Raw genomic sequence first — 23,011 nt, forward strand, 5'->3', positions numbered from 1 at the left:
TTTGGGCACTTAAGTATAAAAAAAATCCTAATGTGACCTAATGTTTTGAATGCCCTTAAGGCGGGGCCGGGTTATGTCACTCACCTCCCAAGTTTCATGATCAAATCAGAGCACGTTTGAGTTCGGATTGCAAATTTTTTAAGTCTGCCACTTGACTCCAATCCTGACTGTTTCGGTGCAGTACAACGTCAAACCGGGATGTTCAGTGGTAGCTAACGGGGGCCACGATGACGACACCTATGTAGATTTGTGCCTGCTTTCAGATGAAATGATCATTTGATAGTTAACCATTCTGTATAATTTGATGTGCTAGGATAATATAGTCGGCCTTGTGTTCAAGATTTTGTCCCGTGTACGAATAACATATAAGTCTCGCATCAGGACCTAGTTAGCGTTCTGACCAAGAACTCTTATCAAGTGACGATGTGGAAAAGGATTAAATTTGGTGAGTTAAGTAAAACGTGTGAATTAAAGCTGAATCACAAGGTGCAAGTTGTGTCTCATGGCCATCATTTAACCTATCCACAGAATCTCGTGTCCGGGCTAGTTATACATAGATCATACTTGTAGGAATGTTTTAAGGTGATGATGCTGCAGTTGATTTTGTACAATTCTCATAAAACTGCACCAAATCATTTTCGAACTGATCATTGCCTATTAATAACTTTTCATAGTACTAATCATTTTGAATGTGCTACCTGTGATAGTCTTCAACTCCACTAACTGTGTCTCATGGACATGTGATATGAAACTTCTCTTAATATACTTTAGCTAGATAAAACCAGATTTCAGAGGTAGTTTTATCAGAGCTAACACTTATATAACCTTATGAATGATTAACAACTGAATGAATTGCAAAAGAGCTCTATTTAGTGAATTTATTCAGATTATCTGGTTCAATATATTAAGGAAGATTAGCGACTAAATAACCGATACTTAGATGTAAATGTATCATGAGTATGTACCTAAATGTTTTAGATATGTGGTTCTGAGCAAGTAATACGATTACAGTATTAGCTTAGACTTATGACCTTATACGTTTGAATTGAACACTCAATTTTCAATATTTAGGCAGTTTTTAGTGTAGCATTCTACAGTTAGTTAGCCTAGCCTGAGGTGCTCATCAGTTGACCTATGTTCAGTAGTATATGTAATGACTCAGAAGTTAACATAATCAACTTTTAGGAGTGTTAATTGACATTAACTGATATTGCTATGTTGTGCCTTTCTGACTGAAGACTGACATAGTGCAGTATGTCTAATGAATGAGCATTCTGTCAAGAGTCAGCTAGTATTAACGATCAGATAGACTATTGCAACGTTAATCAGACTTGAGGATTACAAGGCACTAGAATTAAAATCGAGCTGATTTAGAAAGTAGACTATTAATCATGTGTATGAGTTGTTTAACTGCATGATATAGTGATGTCAAAATGAAGTAATGATTGCTGATCCATCTCTGACTAGATCCTTAAGCTGAGCTTTTATGTTTATCATAGCTGACTAAGTCCTTGAGTTTTGACTGAAGTAGCTGATGATTAGTCTCAACTGCATTGTATCAGTGTCACATGGCAGGCCATACTGCAAGACTTCCACGATCACAGCTGGTCGTGGTCTATCTGTTGATGCATGTTCACATAGTCTCTAATTCAGCAGGTAGTGATTTGAAAAGTTGTAGCATGCATTTATTGATGTAGGACTCTGATGCTAAACTTATTACTGTAATCTTTTTACTATATGTATTTTGAACTTATGACTGTACGTGTGTATGTCGTATGATAAGCTCTCAGTAACTCACATGCCAATGTCTATATGTAATACTATTACGATTGCTTGTGATTTATTCCATTTTAGATAACTTGTGATTTACTACTATTCTATGTCCTACCTCATGGCACGGATTACTAATGATATTGAGTGAATGATGTACGTCATGTTCTACATAGTATTGTACTGTATTGTACTCATATAATTGTGTTTCTTAAAATCTGTAGTATCTATGATTTTCATTATTGTTCGACACCTAGAGATCCCATATGTGACAGCTCTATCTGACTAGAGACTATGCATGCGTTTAAGATACTGAGTCAAGAGCACAGATCATGTGAGATCTGAAATGAAGTCGATCACTTGCTGAGAATTCTGTAGTTGCAATAGACTTGTAGTTTAGCATTTGCATTTGTCCATGTCAATGTGATAAACTCTCATCTAACTCAGCGTCCCTCTAGTTGATTTACATACCACTTGATCTCTATTTGAACATTGTCACCTTAGTCTTGATTGCTATATTAGCTTGACTGACTAGAATTGTTTCCGAAGGATGGCACGAGAATGTCAGCTAACATCAAGATTTTAATTGTTGTTCAGAACATTGCATACTGCATCTAAGTGCTGTACCTGCTTTTAGCATGTGGTCTGCACGTGACATAGTGCACATAAGCTGCAGTATCTCTATTGCTCTGTCATTGAGCACTAACTTCATGAGTTATGACATGACGTTCCTTATGATTATCTTTGTATTTATGGTCATATGAAAATGTATGTAGTATATCATACTAAATTATCAGAGGTAGATGCTAGAGATATAATGTAAGATGTACTAGATGAATTATTTAAGAGTGACTATATCATCATCATGATATGACGATTCATCTGTCCTTGGTGCAAGACTAGTTGTATTCTAGCTTTCTATGACTAGTGCATTGGCATATTTGACAGTCTTCTGATAACCTGTCACTGCTTCGGTCATGACAATGTTCCATGATTGTCTTTTGACGACTCTCTTAATCAATATTAACACATGTATATGCATTGTGTGCTGCATATACAAACCTGAAATGATCATAGTTACTTTGAACTGTGAAATAAGTTAGATAGAGAAGTCATTCGTTGCTTCCACAACTTATATACATTCAGTAACATGTAGATTAACTCAGAATGTCAAGTCTGCATTCGTTTAAGATCTGAACTGAGCTTTATCTAGAGTTATGATTAATTAGATATCATGCATTAGGTCAGCAGTTGCAGAATTCTATCAACATAATCCTATTTAATATCTCATAATACTTAGTTACATTATCCTATTGATTGATGCACATTGTGTATTTAATGCTTATCGAATGGAATACTAGTATTGCTTCTGAAATCTGTAATTGCTGAGTGAATGTATTCGAATGTGTCATATGCAGTCTTCTGGTTTTGTGCAAGTTCAATAACTTTAATCTGTGATCAATAGTGCCTAGAACATAATACTCGTCAGTTCTATAGACAGTTGGCTGTCAGCATTGATAAGGTCTTCAAGCGTCAGTAAGGTGGTCTGAGCTAAGATCAATATACATTCTAGTTGTTACTAGCGTTTTATGTCAGCATTGATATTAAAGACTCTATATCTTATTATCTGTGTATTGATGTTAATGCTTTAAACATCAACACTGTATCATCATTCTTATTGTTGTATGCATCAATAATACCTCAGAGCTTTTGAGATGTTAACATTCGAATATACTAGCTTGTATAACATGAATCAGAGGTGACATCAGGGTATTAACATAGTATGACAGCCAGAACTGTCTGCATCTATTAATGAATTGAACACCTTGCTTCATGTTATTGGATTCAGGTGTGTTTAGTGATATCTGGTTATGTTATTACTATTGTATAATGACATACTTCTTCAGTATAGACTAGTCTGAGTTAGAATTGCTATCTGTCTAACAGTGACAACTGTCTTCGTCTCGTAGAACATCATGAACTAGCTAATCGTCTGCTGAAGCTTACAATCTATATCATCATGATAATTGTATGACTGAAGTTGACTTCATTATGTAATTTACTTGGTCAGAGATGCAGAGGCTATCATTGCAAGTCAGTTGATAGTGAAAAGCATAGTTTAGCACGATAGACATGTCAGAATCGAATGACTCTGCTAAGTCACCGTTGTCTAGAATTGTACAATAGTATGCACGTAGTTAGGCTAGAAGTCGCACGTAGGCCAGAGCACCATAGCTGCATTATCTTACGTTGCATCTAATTCCCTGATTCACATGCAGTTACTGTACTAAGTAAACCTGATGTTCATGTAGCTAGACGCACAAGTTAATTTAGAAGCTTAGATCTACTGATGCAGATCGTCAGACATGCCTTATTCATACATTGAACTAGATCTAGTAGAATAGTGTACCTGTACAGTAGCATACTGAATTATCTTATTACGAATAGTGTATATATTGTTCAGTTTAAGCACATTAGTACAATGTTGGCAAATGAGTGACACTTGATCAGGTATATCATCTAGCTGATTCAATGCTTCTTCAAAGACAGACTTTATATTTGAGCTTAGTCGAAGAGCATGAAGTCAGAAGATGATGGGCTCTGAAGTCCATGCTGACATCCGATATTAGATCAATAGTTCTTATGAGGTACTACGTACACAGTAATTACAAAAAACATCAATTAGGTCCTTCAAGCATAACGTCAAATATAATGACCATGTACCTTCATGAATCATTTGTACTAATCCTTACATCCTGCATCCATGATCGCTTCAAGTAAGTGCTTCTCAGTTGGAATTATAGCAGTGTTTTCGTGATATTCATGGTATGAATCATAATTTACGTCATTTGTGTAGAATATTAGTCGCCAGAAAGGTGATATATACATCCGTAAATGAGACCCTACAGTTGGCTGAGAACTAATTCTGTTAGCTTAAGCTGATTGATCGTTAACTCAAAATACTAAATGCATCGTACTCATTGGCTATGGAATGCAGACTGGTGCAGTACTAACGAACTCGGCCATTGCCTGTCAATAGCCTGTGTAGTTAACACTTCTTGCATGTAAGGTACTTTCTGTAACGAGTGACATAGCCAGATATATGTAAAGCTTCGCAATAGAGCTAAGTGACAAAAATTGCTGTAGTCAAGAGTAGGAGGCATCAGACGCTTGACCAGTATTCGACAGCTGATAATATATTTCGACAACAGAATGTCCATCATCATGAGCTAGGATCTGTCAGTTAAGCCAATATTGTACCTCGTCAGACAGGAGGCTCATCCAAGAGATCCAGTTCTGTGATCATGCACAGAGTCTGGACTCAAACAGATCGAGTCTCCTGTTGAATTCAGACCGTATCAGGACCAGAGATCCGCTGACCAATTCTAGCTCTGATGCTTTACTCACCTAGAGGAGTCTGCACTACTATCTGTCCTGATCACTGCAAGGCTGAAGTACGTGGCAATAGCTGATCGCATTGCAGTGACATGCAATGCATCTGTCTTTACAAAGCATATAGATGCCTGACTGAGTGTTCACTTCAGCAAGGTCTTAGATCCAATGATCGTACTTGCTAAGACGAGTGCCATCGACTGTACTCAGTCAATCTGTTATTGTTTAAGTGTCTAGCCTTTCCCACATGTGAAGGATGGTATGACTCACATACTGTAGTTACACCAGGAAGTCTGGATGATGGCAGTGATAATACGTCAATGTCATGAATCTTAGCATCTGTGTGCTTATGTCTCTAAATGTTGTTCAGCAAACGAGCCTCCTCAAATGTCTTCTCATCTAGTGTTGACTGAATGATATGACTTGTAACTTCTAGTCAGATGGCATACCTCATGACTAGCATACCCGTCTCCTGCCTTGATCCATGCAGTATTTCTCTGAATTATTCATGTTGGATTTTGAAATGGAGCTACGATCCAGTATTTCATAATGCGAAGGCTTTGATCCGAGCTTTGCAACCTTAGGCACGCTCAACAAATGCCACACGAGCAATATGTTACAAGATAGTGGTTTGTTCACCACCATCGGCAATTCAGAGCCTGTTATCGATTTGTGTGTAACCTACCCACAAAGATGTATTAGTTTGTATTAATTACATTTCTCACTAGTGACCAAGGTTGGTGGAATTTATCATTTATCAACTTAGATGTTGACACCACATGCCCAGGGGACACATGTGGTCCCAAGTGGTCAACTTCCTTCTTGATTTAAAGGAAGCTAACCCAAAAAGCAGAAGAGGGAAAGGTCCTTCCTCATCAGAGGAGCTGGTTATGAGCACAGAAATACTTTCATGAGCTCTCGGGGCTTTTGTGTCTTGTCAGAACTTGAAGCGTTGCTTGTGTGTCCCAACAATGTGGAATGAGGATGAAATACTTTGACTTTGGTTAGTTTAGCGTTTACCATCAGGTCGTCGGTCTAGATGGTGAGTTATGAGGTCGTGTCGGGCCGGATCCGCTATTGCAAAGTTTGATTTCCCAAATGATACATACATGGTGGAAAGAACTGTTTTACATTTTACCCACAGTGCAAACTAAAATATTTCTCAGGCTTTTGGAGTGATCCAGTTGGCAACTACTCAGCATCATGTGCACAGGGGAACAACTTGGAAAAGCAAAGATACAATACATTAAACTAGAATAACTACTCTTTTTTAAGTAAGAAAAGACAATTTGTACCCTCTTCAGTTATGTCAGTATTCACATTATTTTATCTTTAAGGGATCATATTTCTGTAGTGTTGAGGAAACCATGGCAACTGTATCAACATAAAAGGATATTTCTTTATTTTTTCTCCATTTCTAAGGAAAAATATGGAGAAATATTAACGATAACTCAAGAAAAGCTGTTGACGCATAAGAACAACCATAGTCATTGTTTCCCAATATGGTTGCAGATGAGTTGGTTTAGCTTTAATGACTCAAATAACTGAGAAAATAGTCCCACACTCGTCTTTTTGGGAACGATGATATTCATGGAGGTGTCAATGTTGTGCGACCTTCACACGGACGAAGAGGCTAACATTACATCTTCACTGGAGAACGTTGCCTCAATCTGTTTATTTCTTTCACTTTCGTGTGTGTGTGTGAAGTTCATATATATATATATATATATATATATATGTGTGTCCGGGGGTTTTCAGAGGAATGTGTCCAGACTTTGCGAAGAGTCTCAGTAGAGACACCGAAGTAACATCAACATTTGTTTGAACACCAACCTGTGTGAGCTAAATATTTGAGCTCACCCTCGTGTTGACGCACCTCACATGAAGATGTTATGATAGTTGCTCTCGTCCCTGCTTCCAGCTGGTCTCCCTTTTGCTAAACTTTATTTTCCACCACAGTAAACAGCTGTGTGCTACATGGTGTGCATTGTCTCTGGCCTCTGGGAGTGCCACTCTGTCTGCTCTGTGTGCGTGAGCTAATGTTCACACACTTCTCTCATTCCTCTGTAGACCATTTGCGAAAACTGTTTAAAGAGTCATTCTGGATTTGCAGAATGCCTAGTGTTTGTTATTTTCTTTTTTTTTACTGCCATTTCACTGAATCCAGAAATAATGACGTCCAAGCTACATTTTAAGAGATCCTGCAAGCCATAAATAAACCTCAATTTTTAGTAGTTTTTGTTGGACTTTAGGGGTCGAGACGGCTGTGCTATTCCAGTTATAAAGTATACAAAAGGTACCAATCTGCATAACGTACAGGCATGTGGTATCAAAGAAGGTAATGTTTCGTCATGTTTCGTACAAACCAGAAATGTGAAACAATATGCACCCATTGGTTTAATCAACATTTTTATTTTGGAAACTTAACGGAGCAAAGACAAAATGTTCTCCCAAACATGTATTACTCTTCTTTGAATTTGTTTAGTTCTTCCATGTTTACTCTGTGTTACTGCATTGAAGGAAAACCATCCGTCAACATCACTCAGACATCAACATCACGCACATTTAGTGTGTGGAGTTCATTTAGTCACTTTTTCAGTGTAAATGCACAACATCTGGTTTCAATTAGTGCGTAGGTTGTAATTATTCTCACATGTTTTGTCACTAAAACCTGCCGAGCCCCTGGACTTCAGTCAGCTGATTAATGTTGATTTCATCATTTCGGGTGTGAGAGTAAAACTCCTGAGTCTGGAGTTGTAACTTCACTGCAACCTGTTTTTAAACCTTTCTTCTGAAAACTACCACTCATGAGAGTTAATATCTTCCTGTGCGGTGTCCACCTGTTGACAATAATGTTTTCATGTCGTTTATCCTCAGATAAATACACAAGATGGAGGACTCCAGCAGCAGCAAGCCGGTCATGGTGACGTCCTCTCTGAACTTCAAAGTCACCACCCCGTCCTTCTACAACCAGCCAAAGAAGTTTGCCTCTGTGGCACCACCACGGCCCAAAAGTCTGACACCTCCCTCCGCTCCATCACCGACACCAGTGGGCACAGCTGTGATTGGTCGAGTGGGAGATCTGCCTCCACCGCCCCCTTCGCTCTGTGATGGTATGTGCATTGTTTGAGTTATTTTGTCAACTTATTTCGTGTCAATCTTAAGTTATGTTCTCTCAGTCAGCAGCCCTGTCCCCCCGCACCTCACCCTGCTGCTCTTTAGGCTAACGCATGCAAAGTGTCTCAGTTGAGGATATAACAGAACACATTGTGTGGTACTGACATTTTAATGAGTTGTCTCCGAGACGTCACGTCACTGTGCTGCAATTGGTGACAATGAGTCATTTTAGTCGAATGTTACGATGGTTAAAAGTTTCAGACCAGTTTGTTTATCGCGGAATTTTACTTTTTACTTTTTACGCGTGCACAATGAAACCGCTAGTATGAATTTCTAAACTGCCGGAGCTAAATCACGGGCGAAGTCTGACAACCGCACCGAATGAAAGATACCCTGTGGAGCTTTTGACCACTAGAAGTTATGTATTTTTCTTCTCAGTGAGTCTCTATTTTGTTTGGATTGCACGAATGCATGAGGAAACATACGCAGTGCTGCAGCTGCTGGTCTCACATTATTCAGGTCGCATGTAAACAGTGCAGGATTTTAAACATTTAAATGTCTTATTTTTTTATTTCACAAAATGTACAAAATAACTTCAGGAAGAAAATGCATTCAACATGTTTGTTAGAGCTCAAGCATACACACAATGTGTTTAGTAAGAAACACCAAAGAAACTATTTTTTAATTTATTAGAGTTTTGATTGTCTTTTTAGTTTTTGCTCCACACTGATGGAGTTAAGCACTCGGTGCATCTGATGGAGCATTGACGGTGAAAATCGGATTGTATGGTTTATTCAAACTGAGTTGAAAGTCGTTTTATGTCACAGCGTTTAACCAATCAACCCTCCTCATTTCTATCAGACTTCCCACCTCCCCCTCCTCCTCCTCCTCCTCTGGATGATGATTTGCCAGCCCCTCCCCCCGAATGCCAAACCATACCCTCTGCCTTTGAGGCCCCCCCTCCTGCCTTTCCCGCTCCACCTCCAGTAGCAGATGACCTGCCCCTCCCAGCTCCCCCTGAGGAGAGTGAGTGTCCGCCCTCCTTTCCGTCTCCCCCACCACCTCCACCTCTCCCTGTCTCCGGTACCAGTATTCCCAATGCTGCTGGAAACCCACAGGTGAGTCATGATGGCATCTTCACACATTTAGTCTAAAGTTGCTTTTCCCTGTCTGCATGTTTCCTCTTTTGGCTGCATGTAACTGCATTTCAGTATAATTTGATTATCAGTTAGGACACTGGAGGACATTATTGTGGGACCGCAGGTAGTCCACGGACTGTTTTTCCCACAAATTATGTTGACATCTGTCTGGACTAAATCACCCTGTGTCATGCATCTAACTGGACTATTGCCCATTCATGTTTATAATTGTTATGCTTCCCACAAAAGTAGTAGAGATGTTTGTTGTAGGAATGCATCAATTGCAGCTATTTGTTCAGGCTATAAGTATAAGTTATCAATGTATGGATTTAGATATTGTTAGTCACTGTTAAAAAGTAGAAGCTTAAGAAATGTCCTACCTAGAAGGAAGAAAACATTAGTTTATCTTGTGTTTCAATCGGCAAAGAGTTGCTAAAATGTTACACTGCAAACAACCCAATGAATAAAAATTTAAATAATTCAACAGTTAGTATTATCTCTCTCATCCAACCAGGGAAATACAATTATAATATTATTTTATTCAATGTCATCATTGATCACTTTATTAAGTTTACTTGTTTATCATTTATTCTTTCATTCTGAGTTTTCCACTCCAGTAATTTATCCAAGCGATTCTACAAGCACCATATTTAGATAAAAGAACCAAACAGTCTGAATCAAAGAAGAATATAAACCTAGCCTCCACTATGTGACAATTTTTCATAATTATCATCCACCTTTTTATTATTGGTGTGACCTCATTGTGATCACTTTACTCGTGTAAATGAATGTACTTTCTGTGACTGTCTCCTCCTTCCGTCTTCCTCTGCCAGAGACTGGTGGAGAAGCAGACGAGCTTCGATAAACAGCTTGACTCTCTCACTGACTTGCTGTCTGAGATGGAGACCAGGGGACCTCATAACCCTAAGGTACAACGCATGGAGGGATGGAGAATACACAACGCAAGACATTAGGATACGGATGGACGGACGATCTGAAGCGCGGATGTGAGAGGACGTTTCAGCTGGCTTTGACTCACAGGAGCCACATTGTAGAAAATGAGAACGAGTTAGATAAAGAAAAAAGACAAAAAGAAAGGTAGACGGGTCAGTGGAAATAGTTTGGTTTCATTAATCCCTTCATCTGTTCAGGTTGAACGCTCAATGATAAGTGAACTGCACATCCACATTAGACTGAAAGAGAGATAAAAGTGAGGTAGCTGCCGATTCACAGTGGGAGGAGACACTTGAAGTGAAGGAGCGAGTGATGCACACAGATTTAAGCGGAAAGCACGAGTGTGATGAAGTCAGTGTCCTGCCAGAGACTCAGTGAGAGGGCCATAAATGGAGAGTGTTTTATCCAACTGGGAGGTATTGGATCACGGCAGAATAATGTTGGCTCAAAACTGCAGAATAAAATGTCAGGGAGATGAAGCACTTCTGATCAGCTCAAACTGTGGAACGCTTCCCATGTTTGATTTAATAACAGTACCTCATTCAAGACAATAAAAGTATCTGCTTGCAGTATTTGGGTGATATTAACTTTCTTCTGTTTAGTGATAGTAAATGGAAGTTTTCGGGTTTTGAGATAAAAGAATCTGAAGATGCATTTGATTGTTGTCTTTGTTTTATCTCCAGTTACCGAGCAGTATTCAGTATTCTCCAGCACCAGCACCCAAGCCTTCAGCTCCTCCCCCGACCGCTCCTAAACCAGCTCTCTCCTTCCTCCCACCCCCTGAGATGGGAGACCGGCCGCCACCAGCACCCTGGGCAGAAGAACTCAAAGCCAGAACAAACCGACAAGCCAATCACAACTCTGCCCCAAACTCTGCTCCTCAGCCGTTTGCGAAAGCCCCGGCTGTGGCCCCAAAGTCTGGTTTCGGGGGGAGAACGGCAACGTCATCAACCTCTCTGGCCCAAAAACTGAACCAGAACCTGAACCAGAACACCACCCCAGTCAGTGTTGCACCAAAACCTTCCCCTCCACCTGCCACCAGCTCTTTTCCTCCACCCCCTGTAGCTCCCCCTGCACCTCCTACCTTACCAAACAATATGGCAGCTGCCCCGGCCTCCAACCACATCAAGAGTTCCCCCTTTGCCAGTCAGGTGAATGCAAACCAGAACCCTCCGTCTGCGACGCCTCCGCCTCAACCCAAGATGATGGCATCTCTCCCGTCCTCGATTAACCAGCCAATGAAAACACCTTCTGCATCAACAGTATGTCCCCGTTTTTATTTGACTTAAGTGACACTCTTTGCATTTCATGTACAATAGATGGAACCTGAAGTACACATTTAGTTTAGTCATCAGATGAGCAATATGGACCTGAACTAACCTTGACTTCCAAGGTAAACTCCTCAATTGTAAATAATAATAATACATTTTATTTGTATTATTTATTAGACCTTAAAAGGGTATTTAAAGGCACTTTACACAGTAAAAACTGAACAAATAAAAGCAATAACAATATAAATGATGAATAACAACATACTCTATGAAGGATGTTTTATGAAGCTGAACGTACTAATGGTGTGTGTGTGTGTGTGTGTGTGCAGCCTTCATCCCCTGGCCCAGTTCCTATCCCAGGTGGAGGTGTTCCTCTGAATATGAGGGAATTGGAGGTGCTGGAGAAAATGACCAAGGACTTCATTAAAGACATGGACACACACGCACCGGTCATCACCTCCTCTTCTTCAGGTACACACACATGTAAACAGGGGGGTGATATTCATGGGCAAACTAACAGCCAAATGTATTGCAATAGTCATTTCTAAACAGAGTGGTTTGCATGTTCATACCCCACACTGAATGCAAAACGTTTCTGGAAACGTGTCTAAAGCTCATTCTGATATTTATCGATGTGTGTGTAGAGGACTAATGTTTATGTCTGCAGTGGTTCTCTTGGCCATGTAAGCCGTGTGTGTACAACTGAACAAATCCATCAAATGATGCAAGTTTATCATCTGTGGAAATAACTTTGTTGAATCCAATATTACACTCATAGACTCTAATTATTTATGGGAAGATGGCTGCATTTGTGAATAATCTGGATTGTACATTTCTGTACTCGTTTTAGAGGTCTGTGGGAAGTGTGGCGAGGCTCTGTCCCGCACCCAGCCCGCAGTGAGGGCCATGGACAAACTCTTCCACTCCAACTGCTTCTGTTGCATGAGCTGTCATCGCCCCCTGCAGGGCATGCAGTTCTATGACAGGGATGGAGCGCCTCAGTGTGAGGACTGCTACACGGTGAGGACGCCGCAGAGGTCATTAATGGTCACTGCAGAAAGACCAACACCTCACACATAAAGGGGTTCTCTGAAATGTCTTTTATTATTTATAGTTTCATTGAAGCTACTCGTGTTTTTAGAGTTGAACTCCTGTGTTGTAATGTGCACAGTGCACCCTTGAGTGTGTTAAGTGTGCTGACCAGCTTCCTGCTCCTCCTCAGAGTTCCCTGACCGTGTGTTCCCGGTGCGGGGAGAAGATCACCGACCGGGTGCTGAAGGCCGTGGGCCAGTGTTTCCACTCCCACTGTTTCCGCTGCAGCACCTGTTCCTGCACACTCGAGGGGGCGCCCTTCATCACGGATGACAACAACAACCCCTACTGTGTCCAGGACTACCACAGGTAGCGGCTGGCTGTTCATTCCTCCAGGATATGGAAATATTGCATCTCTAGTCATTTCCTATGATCAAGTGATTGGATTGCGAGGCATGTTACAATAGATAGATAGATAGATGGATGGATGGATGGATGGATGGATAGATAGTCGACAGGCCGAGAAGCAGACAATTTGATTTGGTTTCATGAGAATATATTGTTTAGGTGTTAGACTGTGTGAGCGACTGTGTGTGACTGTGTGTGAATGTGTGAATGTGCTCCAGGCCATCAACCAACAGCCGGCTCTCCCCTTGTGTTCCAGGCGTTTCTCCCCTCTGTGTGTGAGCTGCAATGAACCCATCATTCCAGCCCAGGGCAGCGAGGAGACCGTCAGAGTCGTGGCTCTCGAAAAGAACTTCCACCTTAAGTGTTACCGTTGTGAGGTAAAACTAAATGTTATACAGAACACAGTGTGTTCAATAAACCCTAAAAACTTAACAAGATGTTAATGAATTAACTAAAACAAATGTGTTTTGTCCTGTAGGATTGTGCTCGCCCTCTCTCCATAGAAGCGGATGAAAATGGCTGCTATCCATTTGATGGTAGGATCCTGTGTATGAAGTGCCACACCCAGCGAGCCAAGCAAGCTGCGCAGTGATTGGCTGAAGCGACGTGACTCAGATTAACTATGAACCAAAAGCACAGGATTCATTCAGCTGTTGTTTGGCCTTTGCAACAGGGCTGTATTCAGTATATGTGCGCAGGTGTGAGTGTGAATGTGTGGAAAGGTATGTCTGCATGCTAATACAGTGTTGTGTTCCTCGTCTGTGTTCACTTCAGTGCAGAAGTAATGTACTGCATTGAAATAAACTCTCCTCATCTTTCATTCCCAATCTCAAACTCTCCAATCTTCATCTAGTCCTCTTTATGGACTAGAACGTGTTTTTTTTTGGTGCCATTTCTATGTTTACGCTTAAATCTCCAGCATAACTTGCACAAGAGTAGTTTGGGCAAAAGATCAGTCTGATGAATATAAAGTTGCCTTTCTTTGTCTCTTGCCTCAATCTTGTTAGTAGCACCATACACTGAGATATGTCCATCTGAAGACTGGCTGGTCTGTTTCCCTGTGAGCATTGTAGCTCCAGCAATGATACGGAGGCGGATTGTTACCATAGGTTGAGGAGAACCAGAGCGCTCCCATTTGACCACTCTGGCTGTTGGTAGAGCATATCTTTAACGCTTTGGCAGGAGTTGTGCCTGCAAGCATGGTTAATTATGCTTTCCTGCCTAGAAAGGGCTTTATACCCGTCAACTACAGCATTTTAAAGTCATCTAGGGCGAAATGTTGACTGCAGGAAAAACTATAAAACCAGTAAATGTTGCTCTTAGTTTTTTTGTGATGTGAATTTTATCATTTACAGGCATGCTTAGAAATATGTCTTGTTGCTCTCTCTCTCCTTTGATCATACAGACAGTATGCGGGCAAGATTAGAAGAAAAATCAGCCATTTTCGTCTCAAATGGTTTGGATCTCACTGTATTTTAAGACGCATGCTTTTTGGATGCACACGTTTTGACGAGCACAGATTTCATTCCAGGGATTATAAATGCCAGCTGCATAGCTGAACGGAGGACCTATCGCGTGACCGTTGCACAGGTCCATAGTGAAATAAAATAGACTTTAAGTGTCACTTTGACTCTAAAGCCCCCCCCCCCCGCACATGATCAATTTTGTATTAGACACCATTGAGAAACATGATAGTAGCTTTTGATATGCATCTCCTTGGAATCTCTTGCTTAAAATAATATAATTGATGGACATTTTTGTATTATTATAAAGTAGTAAGGTTATACTGTATGTGTGCCAGTGCTACAATAACTTAAAGCAGGATAATAGACCAGTAGAGGCAATAGCTTAGTTTTAAATAACAGATGTTACAAAATAGTTGACCAAATAATTCAACGCTGTTGGCAGGATTAAGGTTAATAAAACAGTTGCATGAGTTTACATTTTTTGACTCCACTTTTGTGTTTAAGCCCAGTTTTCTTGCTCTTGATCCATTCTATTATTCCAGTAAATACCACTATTCTTTCTATTATTCCTCTTTTGTGCTTAAGTCTGATCACGTTGGTTATATAGTATTTTAGACTTATCTTACTGTACTGTATTTCGTTGATAAATGCTTACAATTGTTTTCATTCTGAACCTGGAGATGTGTCTTCTCCACTATTGTATCCCGTTGTTCCTTTAACATTGAGCCTTGTTGCAGCTACAGAAATTCATTCCACAATAAAGCGGTTGTATCTTGTGCTTGCATTGAGCCTGGTGCACTATCACCGGAACGACTAACATGGCAACAGGTATTCAGCATTGCATGTGATCTGTGTAAGTGGTGGTGGCATTTCTTCTAGCATTATGTCTTTTTGTTTGCACCAACTACTCCACCTTCGTGGCTCTGCCTTCGTCGTCACTATGTGATTTTAAACGTGTGATGATGCCTTCACAGTTGCATTTATCTGGCGTTGTGTTATGTCCTATTGTAATACATGCGGATGCCTTGTCTTTTAATATAACTTTTTTATAAATTCCTGTTTGATTTGTGTGTATATGTTTAAAACATTATTTAGCCCCACCCCATCCCCTTTGGCTGTATTAAATAAATAAATAGAACGATAAATACCAAATGGTTTTGTTTCATTTCTCGACTGTCAACTGTACAAACGTATATATTAGCCTCCAGTGATCATGAAAGAGTCGTCGTCACTGTGAAGTTGCACACAACTTGAGTTTGTCATATTTGTTTTTCCCGTCATTCTCCGGCCTCCATGTGACATCCACAACTCACTGATGTGTGACACTGTTGCGCAACCTCCAGCCCGCTGCACTGCTCTATCAGTTGTCAACAGCCGTGTGTTGCACTGATAGTGACGACAGCAGGCGTGTGCGTCTGCGCATGTTAATTTCCACGAAGTGTTTGTCGTCGTCCTTTGCAATGTAACAATGTATAAGCAAAGGTGATTTGTCGTCCTTCTGTTCTCAAGCTTTGAACAGTGCAGGCAGGAGAAATAGTGAAAATAAAAGTGAGTTCTGCTCAGTTCCTCCCGTGTTCACGAAGCACTAGACCTCGACATGCATGACCCAGAGCAGAACCAGTCTGCTTGATTATCTGTCTTCTGGAGAGGAATAGCAGAAGAGTGCTTTTTTTTGTCCGTGTCCGATGAGGAAAGTGATGATGAGGAGAGAGAGGAGATGACAGCTGGCTGAAGAGAAGAAGGGCAGCAGGAAGAGAGAGCACATGTCAAACATCAAAAGTAAAAGAAAACCATCCATCTGCTAAGAATGAGTGACACTCCAGTCGAGCTTGAGGTAGGATCTTTCCAAAAACACTAAAGCTGACCTTGTGTTTGTATTTGATGTGTTGACATGGTTATGAAGCCAACGCAGGTTTTAGCTGCTGGAAAGTGGAGCAGAGCCATCTATGTTCCTTGAAACTGTCATTATTATTTAAACTGTGTCTGTGAGGTCTACAATGTGCTTCATGTTCAAAATACAAACCGGTGTTTGTCAGCACTTGTTTTGGTTACTTTGGAAAAGAGTAGAAACCAAACATGTTGTTCAGAACATCTGACCAGTAACGAAAAACCATCCATTACTTTCTGAACTGAGTGGGATCTTACAAGCCAGCAGTAGTGAAAGCTGTCGTGAATGATCAGGATCTTTCTATATATAAACACTAAATGCTGTATATATCGGTATATATTTGATGTGTTGACATGTATGTATAGGTATAGGTTTTAGCTGCTGTATATATACCTATATTTATATATATATATACTTATAAAGGTATGTGTATATATATATATGTGTGTGTATATGTATATATACATATATATATATTGTCAGGTATTTGGTATATTTGGAAGAGTAGAAAATTAGAATATTGTTCAGAGAAGTTCTTTATTTTCTGCACCAGTGCGTTAACAAAAATTACTTTCTGGATTCAACTGATTGGATCTTACAAGACAGCAGTAGTGAAACTCAAATATCAGAGGAATCTATAAATATTAGAATATCATGATTTAATAAGTATACTAGTAGGTATATATAACAAATATCTGTATGAATTGTCTAATTTAACACCTGCAAGGTATTTCCTGATTGTATATATACTCAGCTGTTATATATATTTTTTAAAGGTATGTGTATATATATGCATATATATATGTGTGTGTATATGTATATATACATATATATACTTATAAAGGTATGTGTATATATGTAAATGTGTATATATATATGCATATATATTATGTGTGTGTATATATATATATATATATACACTACCGTTCAAAAGTTTGGAGTCACTTAGAAATGTCTTTATTTTTCAAAGAAAAGCACTGTTTTTTCAATAAAGATAACATTAATCAGAAATACACACTCTACATTGTTAATGTGGTAAATGACTATTCTAGGTGGAAACGTCTGGTTTCTAATGAAATATCTCCATAGGTGTATAGAGGCCCATTTCCATCAACTATCACTCCAGTGTTCTAATGGTACAATGTGTTTGCTAATCGCCTTAGAAGACTAATGTCTGATTAGAAAACCTGTGCAATTATGTTAGCACAGCTGAAAACAGTTATGCTGGTAATATAAGCTATACAACAGGCCTTCCTTTGAGCTTGAAGTTTGAAAAACAAAATTAATACTTCAAATATTAATCATTATTTCTAACCTTGTCAATGTCTTGACTATATGTTCTATTCAATTTTCAAATCATTTGATAAATAAAAGTGAGTTTTCATGGAAGACACAAAATTGTCTGGAAGACCCCAAACTTTTGAACGGTAGTGTATATATATCAGTTACATTCTTGTTCCACTCAGCTATCAGTCCAGCCTTCGTCACAGACAGAATCTGGGAGGGGTCTCCAGCCTCCACCTCTGTTTCAGCGGCCACTCACCACCAGAGACCCCTCCGCCCCCCGTCAGCCTCCGCTGCTCCAGCTTGATGTGCAGCTGCCAGAGTCTCTCCCAGAGCAGCAGCACCGAGCGAGGCCGCGGTGGATCAACCATCGAAGGCTGCTTCTCCTCCTTTCGGGGTTCTCCTTATGTAGTGCCATTCTGGGACTTGTTTACTATATGCATTATAATCATCAACATAGCAGTATCCAGGCAGGTAAAGATAGGCCTCCAGAGAAGCACAACAAAATTACACATTTTATTAGAATTTGCCATTGTGTCGACGATCTTCTCCCTCTTCCCCGTAGCGACTCCATGTCTCTCCCCAGCCTGCCAGTGGGCCTCAACCCGTCTGTCCATGTCTGCTGATCCCTTCACGCAGCCCTGCGATTACTTCTTGTCCACGTGTCGGTCAGATATACTTTCACCAGACAATGTGGGGGGGCAAATGGAGGAGGACATCCCTGGACATCCACAGGAACAGAAGTCTGTGTGGACGGAGAGGAGAGGTCGGAGTAAAGAGAGAGAAGATAGAAGACTGAGAAAGGAGAAAATACCAGACAGACAAACGGTGCTGCTGCAGTACCTCAGGGAGATTTTGGGTATTAGTATGCAACCTAAATGTCCTCTGATGTACATGAAGCGTTGTACTGCTTCAGGTATTTTAATAATATCAAAGAACCTTCTGAATTGTGTTTTTTTCTTGTTTTGTTTGTCAGAATCAAAGGACAGACCGGACAGTGCAGCCGTGCAGAAGACCAAAGAGTTTTACCGTTCCTGTTTGGACACCCGATCCATAGACACCGCTGGAGCTGAGCCCTTCCTCTCACTCATCCACAAAGTGAGATCACTAGATGCTCTCCTTTTGTGAGCTTTTGGCTGATGAATCCCAATAGAAAAGTAGTTAAATGTTGCATTATCACCTCTCTGCAAAGGCTAGGATGAATTGATGTGTCAGTTACGCCACACGGGACACAAAGAGATGATGTACTCTTCATACATACCCTCCGTCTGTACCGCTGTCTCTGTATGCAGCTCGGGGGCTGGGCGGTATCGGGCCAGTGGAATCGGACCGACTTTAACTCCACCCTGAGCCTGCTCATGAGAGACTACGCCACCTTTCCATTCTTCAACCTCTACGTGGGCAAAGACCCAAATGAAATTGCCCGCGGGACAACCAAAAGATATATCCAGGCCAGCATCCATTAGAGTAATGTGTCCTGACTGGTGGGAGCGCTGCCACAGCAACGTTCTGCTTATTGCTTTAACTCACGTTTCCTGTCTGTCAACAGATTGATCAGCCAGATCTGTTGATCCCCATCGAATGGAACAGCAAGACACTGAAGTCTGAGGCTAAAACTCAGGTTGGGGACTTCGCCAGACCACGAAAGGAATTTCTCCTCTAACAATATTCATCCTTCCCACTTATGCATTGCTTCATCATTCTCCTGTCATTTTTCATCCAGACGCTACTTCCCTTCTTGGCATCCTGTGAGAGCTATCTGGCGTTGCTGGGGGCCCCGCCCGGCATCATCAGGACGCACGTGGGCCGGTTCACCTCTCTGTCCTCTGAGCTCGCTGCGGCTGCTGCACCGTTGCACTTTCGCCAGTCCAAAGGACCGCTCTATCAGCGCATGACCATCAGAGAGCTGCAGGTACAAGAGGAGGGGAAGGGGTCGCGTACTGGGACTGGGTTGATTTTCTTTACGTAAATCTGCCAACAGATCCAGGCCCCTACCATTGATTGGCTGGGCTGCCTGCAGGCCGCTTTCCATCCACTGCCACTCGTCGAAGACGATCACGTCCTTCTGCACAACTCACCCTACATCGTGCAAATGTCCCTCATCATTGGCAAATGGCTGAACGAGCATGAGCTGAGCACCAGGTACTGTTAGCGGCACAAAACAAACCCCGATCAAACATGCAGAGACTTTTCCTGTCATTTCCTTGTTTTTGTTTTTTTAATCCACTCAGTGGTCCCGTTCGTACGTACATGGTCCTTTATCTGCTGCACACCCTGATGCCTGCTCTAGGCTCCAGGTTTTCTGAAACAGCAACGAATTTGTCTGTGGCTCTGGGAGACGCTGAAGGGGTGAGTCGACACAGACAAAGCCCCCTGTACTTTCACAAAAAGATCACACAAAAGATGTGAGTTGGTGTGTTAAGTCTCAGTGGCCTCTTTACCAGGTAGATGATCGCTGGAAACACTGTGTACTAGAGACAGAGAGAGGATTTGACTTGGTTCTTACCCACCTTCTCAGGAAGAGGACAGCGCACAGAGAGGTGAGTGGCCTCGTGGTGATTCAGGACCTCTTTAATTGCGTGCCGATTCAATTTTAAGGCTGATGTGTATTTAAGATTTTTATTGTTCAACAGGCAGAGGAGATTATTCAAAATATATGCTCCTCCTTTAAATCCAAATTACATGAACTCAAGTGGACAGATCAGAGGACTCTCCAGTTTGTCATGAAAAAGGTAACAAGTGAAGCCGGAGTTGTCATTGTACTTCCTGAAACAGCATTTTAATGCCGTTTTGATATTTTTAAAAAGGCCTCTCCTCCTCCAGGTTCAGTCTTTAATTCCAAGACTTTGGACCACGAAGGAGATCTCTAGTGAGGCTGAGCTCAACTTGCTGTTTTCCAAGGTACATTACAGACCTCCTTTGGCTGCAACACATTAGGTGTTAACCTCTTCCCAGTGAGTTTAGCCCTGTTTAAACTCGCTCAACAACATGTCAATTGTATTGCACGCAACTATGAACGTTTAATATGAGCTACCTCATCTTAATCCGTTTTGATTCCAGGTGACAGTCGGCACAAACAGCTTCTTCTCCAACTATGTCCAGTTACTTTCCATGAGGCGGAAGAGACGCATTCAACTCTTGACTGAGAAGGCTGAGGCGGCCGATATGTAAGAGTCGCCCTCGATTCTTAAAGTGTTGATATAAATGTGTTGAACGTCGAATTAGTCTTTTCTCTTTTTCTTTAGTCTGTCTGTCACGCCACTTCTCCTGGGGGATGAGCTCCTCTTTCCCATGGGAATGTTCATCCCTCCTCTCTTCCATCCTACCTATCCTCGGTAAAGTGTACACTGATATTAAAAATACTTTGAGTTTTCATGTGTTCAAGACTTATTATTGAACATTACAGCACACTTTTTGTATTATTTCTAAACAGGGCAATGAATTATGGTGTGATGGGTTTCCTTATCGCCAAAGATATCCTCCACCTGATTTTGCCTGATGGTAAGAGAAGCTCATGTGTGTCATGTTGAGGTTATGTAGCCGCTTTAATAATAACCCTTTTTTCAGTTATCCAAACTGCTTTCTATATACTCAGCTTACAGACCGTTTAATGTAGTATTCCAACAATCTGTCTGTTGTGTTGTAGTTCACTCTCAGAGTGAGATGGTGCAGGCTGTGGGGGAATGTGTGTGGGCTCACTACCTCACTGTGACAGACAAAGCGGGCCGAGGCGGAGCGCTGTCTCTCGCAGCAGCGCAGCAGCAGGAGGTGTGGGTGCAGTATTCTGCCTTGCAGATAGCATTGCAGGTGAGCGGCAATCGTCAGACACTTGTTTGTGTTTCAAACAACATTTGAGCTCATACATCCACATGCTCCCCCCCACAGGCTTACCACCAGAGTCTAAAGAACCATCCGAGTGACACCTCCATCTCAGGACTATCACACACTCGTCTGTTTCTCACATCTTTTTCACAGGTACAGTGGTTCTGTTCGTCAATTACAACTGTCCCCGCCTTTCCTATCAGCGACTGATCGCATGTATTTTATTATATTCCCTTTCCAGGTTCACTGCGTCTCAGACCCATACAGAGAAGCGATGCCCATGGAGCCCTCGTTCTTAATTACAGCGATTTGTGCCGAGTCTGACCTCTGTCCCACGAGCCTGCAGTGCCCCAATACAAGCCAGCTGCATTCATCACATACATGCTGAAGCACCACTCCTCTGGAGAACAGCAGGGCTCCTTTGTGTATTTATTGATTATTACCTTCGCATTGAAAATGCGGAAGGTTATGTTTTGATCGCCGTGTATTTATTTATTTGTATGCGTGTTCCTCGAATAACAAAAAAAGTTTTAAACCAAATCGCATGAAATTTGGTGGGATGATTGGGTATTATCCGGGGACCATATGATTAGATTTTGTGATCGATCGGGTCAAAGGTCAAGGTCATGAAAAGGTCAAAATCTTCTTTGAATCGCATGAAATTTGGTGGGATGATTGGTTATTATCCGGGGACCATTTGATTATATTTTGTGATCGATCGGGTCAAAGGTCAAGGTCATGTACAGAACAAAATCTTATTTTTACCATAGCGTGGTCAATTTATATCCAATTGGCATGCAACTAATGCCAAAATGTTCATAATTCAATGCCCAATCTTGTGATATGCGAAGGTATGCGCTCTACCAAGTGCCCGTTCTAGTTATTGTTATGGATTTGTCTGTTTTATAATAATAATATAATAATGATAATTATCAAAAGCACACTGATGTTTACAAATATTGTTACGAATATTTTATTTATATCCAATTGGCATGCAACTAATTTGCCAAAATGTTCATAATTCAATGCCCAATCTTGTGCTATGCGAATGTATGCGCTCTACCAAGTGCCCATTCTAGTTATTGTTATGGATTTGTCTGTTTATATAATAATAATATAATAATGATAATTATCAAAAGCACACTGATGTTTACAAATATTGTTACGAATATAGTTTATTATTACATGTTTATTGTGTACAGGTAAATAATCACCTGACATGTTTTGTATAAGTAGTTAGGATATGTTTGGATTTACATAGATTGCACACGCTGTTGCATATTCATGTTAATAAAATAAACATTTGAAAAACTGTTTTCACTTCCTGTTTCTCATATCTGCGTTATTGCTTTATATGCTACCGTGGTAACAAAAACAGCGTGTCTCCTAGGTGATTAAGATAATTACCTCTGAAAACAGAATAATTGTTATTCTTAGAAGAAGAAGAAAATCACACCAGGCCAAACT

At 40.9% G+C, this 23,011-nt stretch overlaps 2 protein-coding genes across 3 annotated transcripts; both read left to right on the top strand.

The window, feature by feature from the left end:
- Positions 1-8,040: 8,040 nt before the first annotated feature.
- On the top strand, positions 8,041-15,702 carry zyx (zyxin). Its single transcript, XM_056445084.1, has 9 exons — positions 8,041-8,276; positions 9,142-9,398; positions 10,253-10,348; positions 11,057-11,635; positions 11,974-12,115; positions 12,495-12,664; positions 12,867-13,045; positions 13,341-13,461; positions 13,563-15,702. The coding sequence occupies exons 1-9, from the start codon at positions 8,054-8,056 to the stop codon at positions 13,674-13,676; spliced, it is 1,881 nt and encodes a 626-aa protein (XP_056301059.1). The 5' UTR covers positions 8,041-8,053; the 3' UTR covers positions 13,677-15,702.
- A 590-nt stretch (positions 15,703-16,292) lies between these two features.
- Positions 16,293-22,858, top strand: kel (Kell metallo-endopeptidase (Kell blood group)). 2 transcript variants are annotated; one of them, XM_056445059.1, is made up of 18 exons: positions 16,293-16,384; positions 17,905-18,196; positions 18,288-18,581; positions 18,699-18,820; positions 19,015-19,173; positions 19,272-19,343; positions 19,446-19,634; positions 19,704-19,864; positions 19,954-20,071; positions 20,167-20,262; positions 20,356-20,454; positions 20,546-20,623; positions 20,783-20,889; positions 20,968-21,057; positions 21,156-21,223; positions 21,369-21,529; positions 21,608-21,697; positions 21,786-22,858. In XM_056445059.1, exons 1-18 carry the CDS (start codon positions 16,358-16,360, stop codon positions 21,930-21,932), a joined length of 2,370 nt encoding a protein of 789 aa, XP_056301034.1. In that variant the 5' UTR covers positions 16,293-16,357; the 3' UTR covers positions 21,933-22,858. The 2 variants fall into 2 exon arrangements, with proteins under 2 accessions (XP_056301034.1, XP_056301035.1); XM_056445060.1 differs by having other exon boundaries at positions 17,953-18,196.
- Positions 22,859-23,011: the final 153 nt, after the last annotated feature.

The sequence above is a fragment of the Pseudoliparis swirei genome, chromosome 22 (assembly GCF_029220125.1).
Source record: "Pseudoliparis swirei isolate HS2019 ecotype Mariana Trench chromosome 22, NWPU_hadal_v1, whole genome shotgun sequence".
Taxonomy (NCBI): Eukaryota; Metazoa; Chordata; class Actinopteri; order Perciformes; family Liparidae; genus Pseudoliparis; species Pseudoliparis swirei.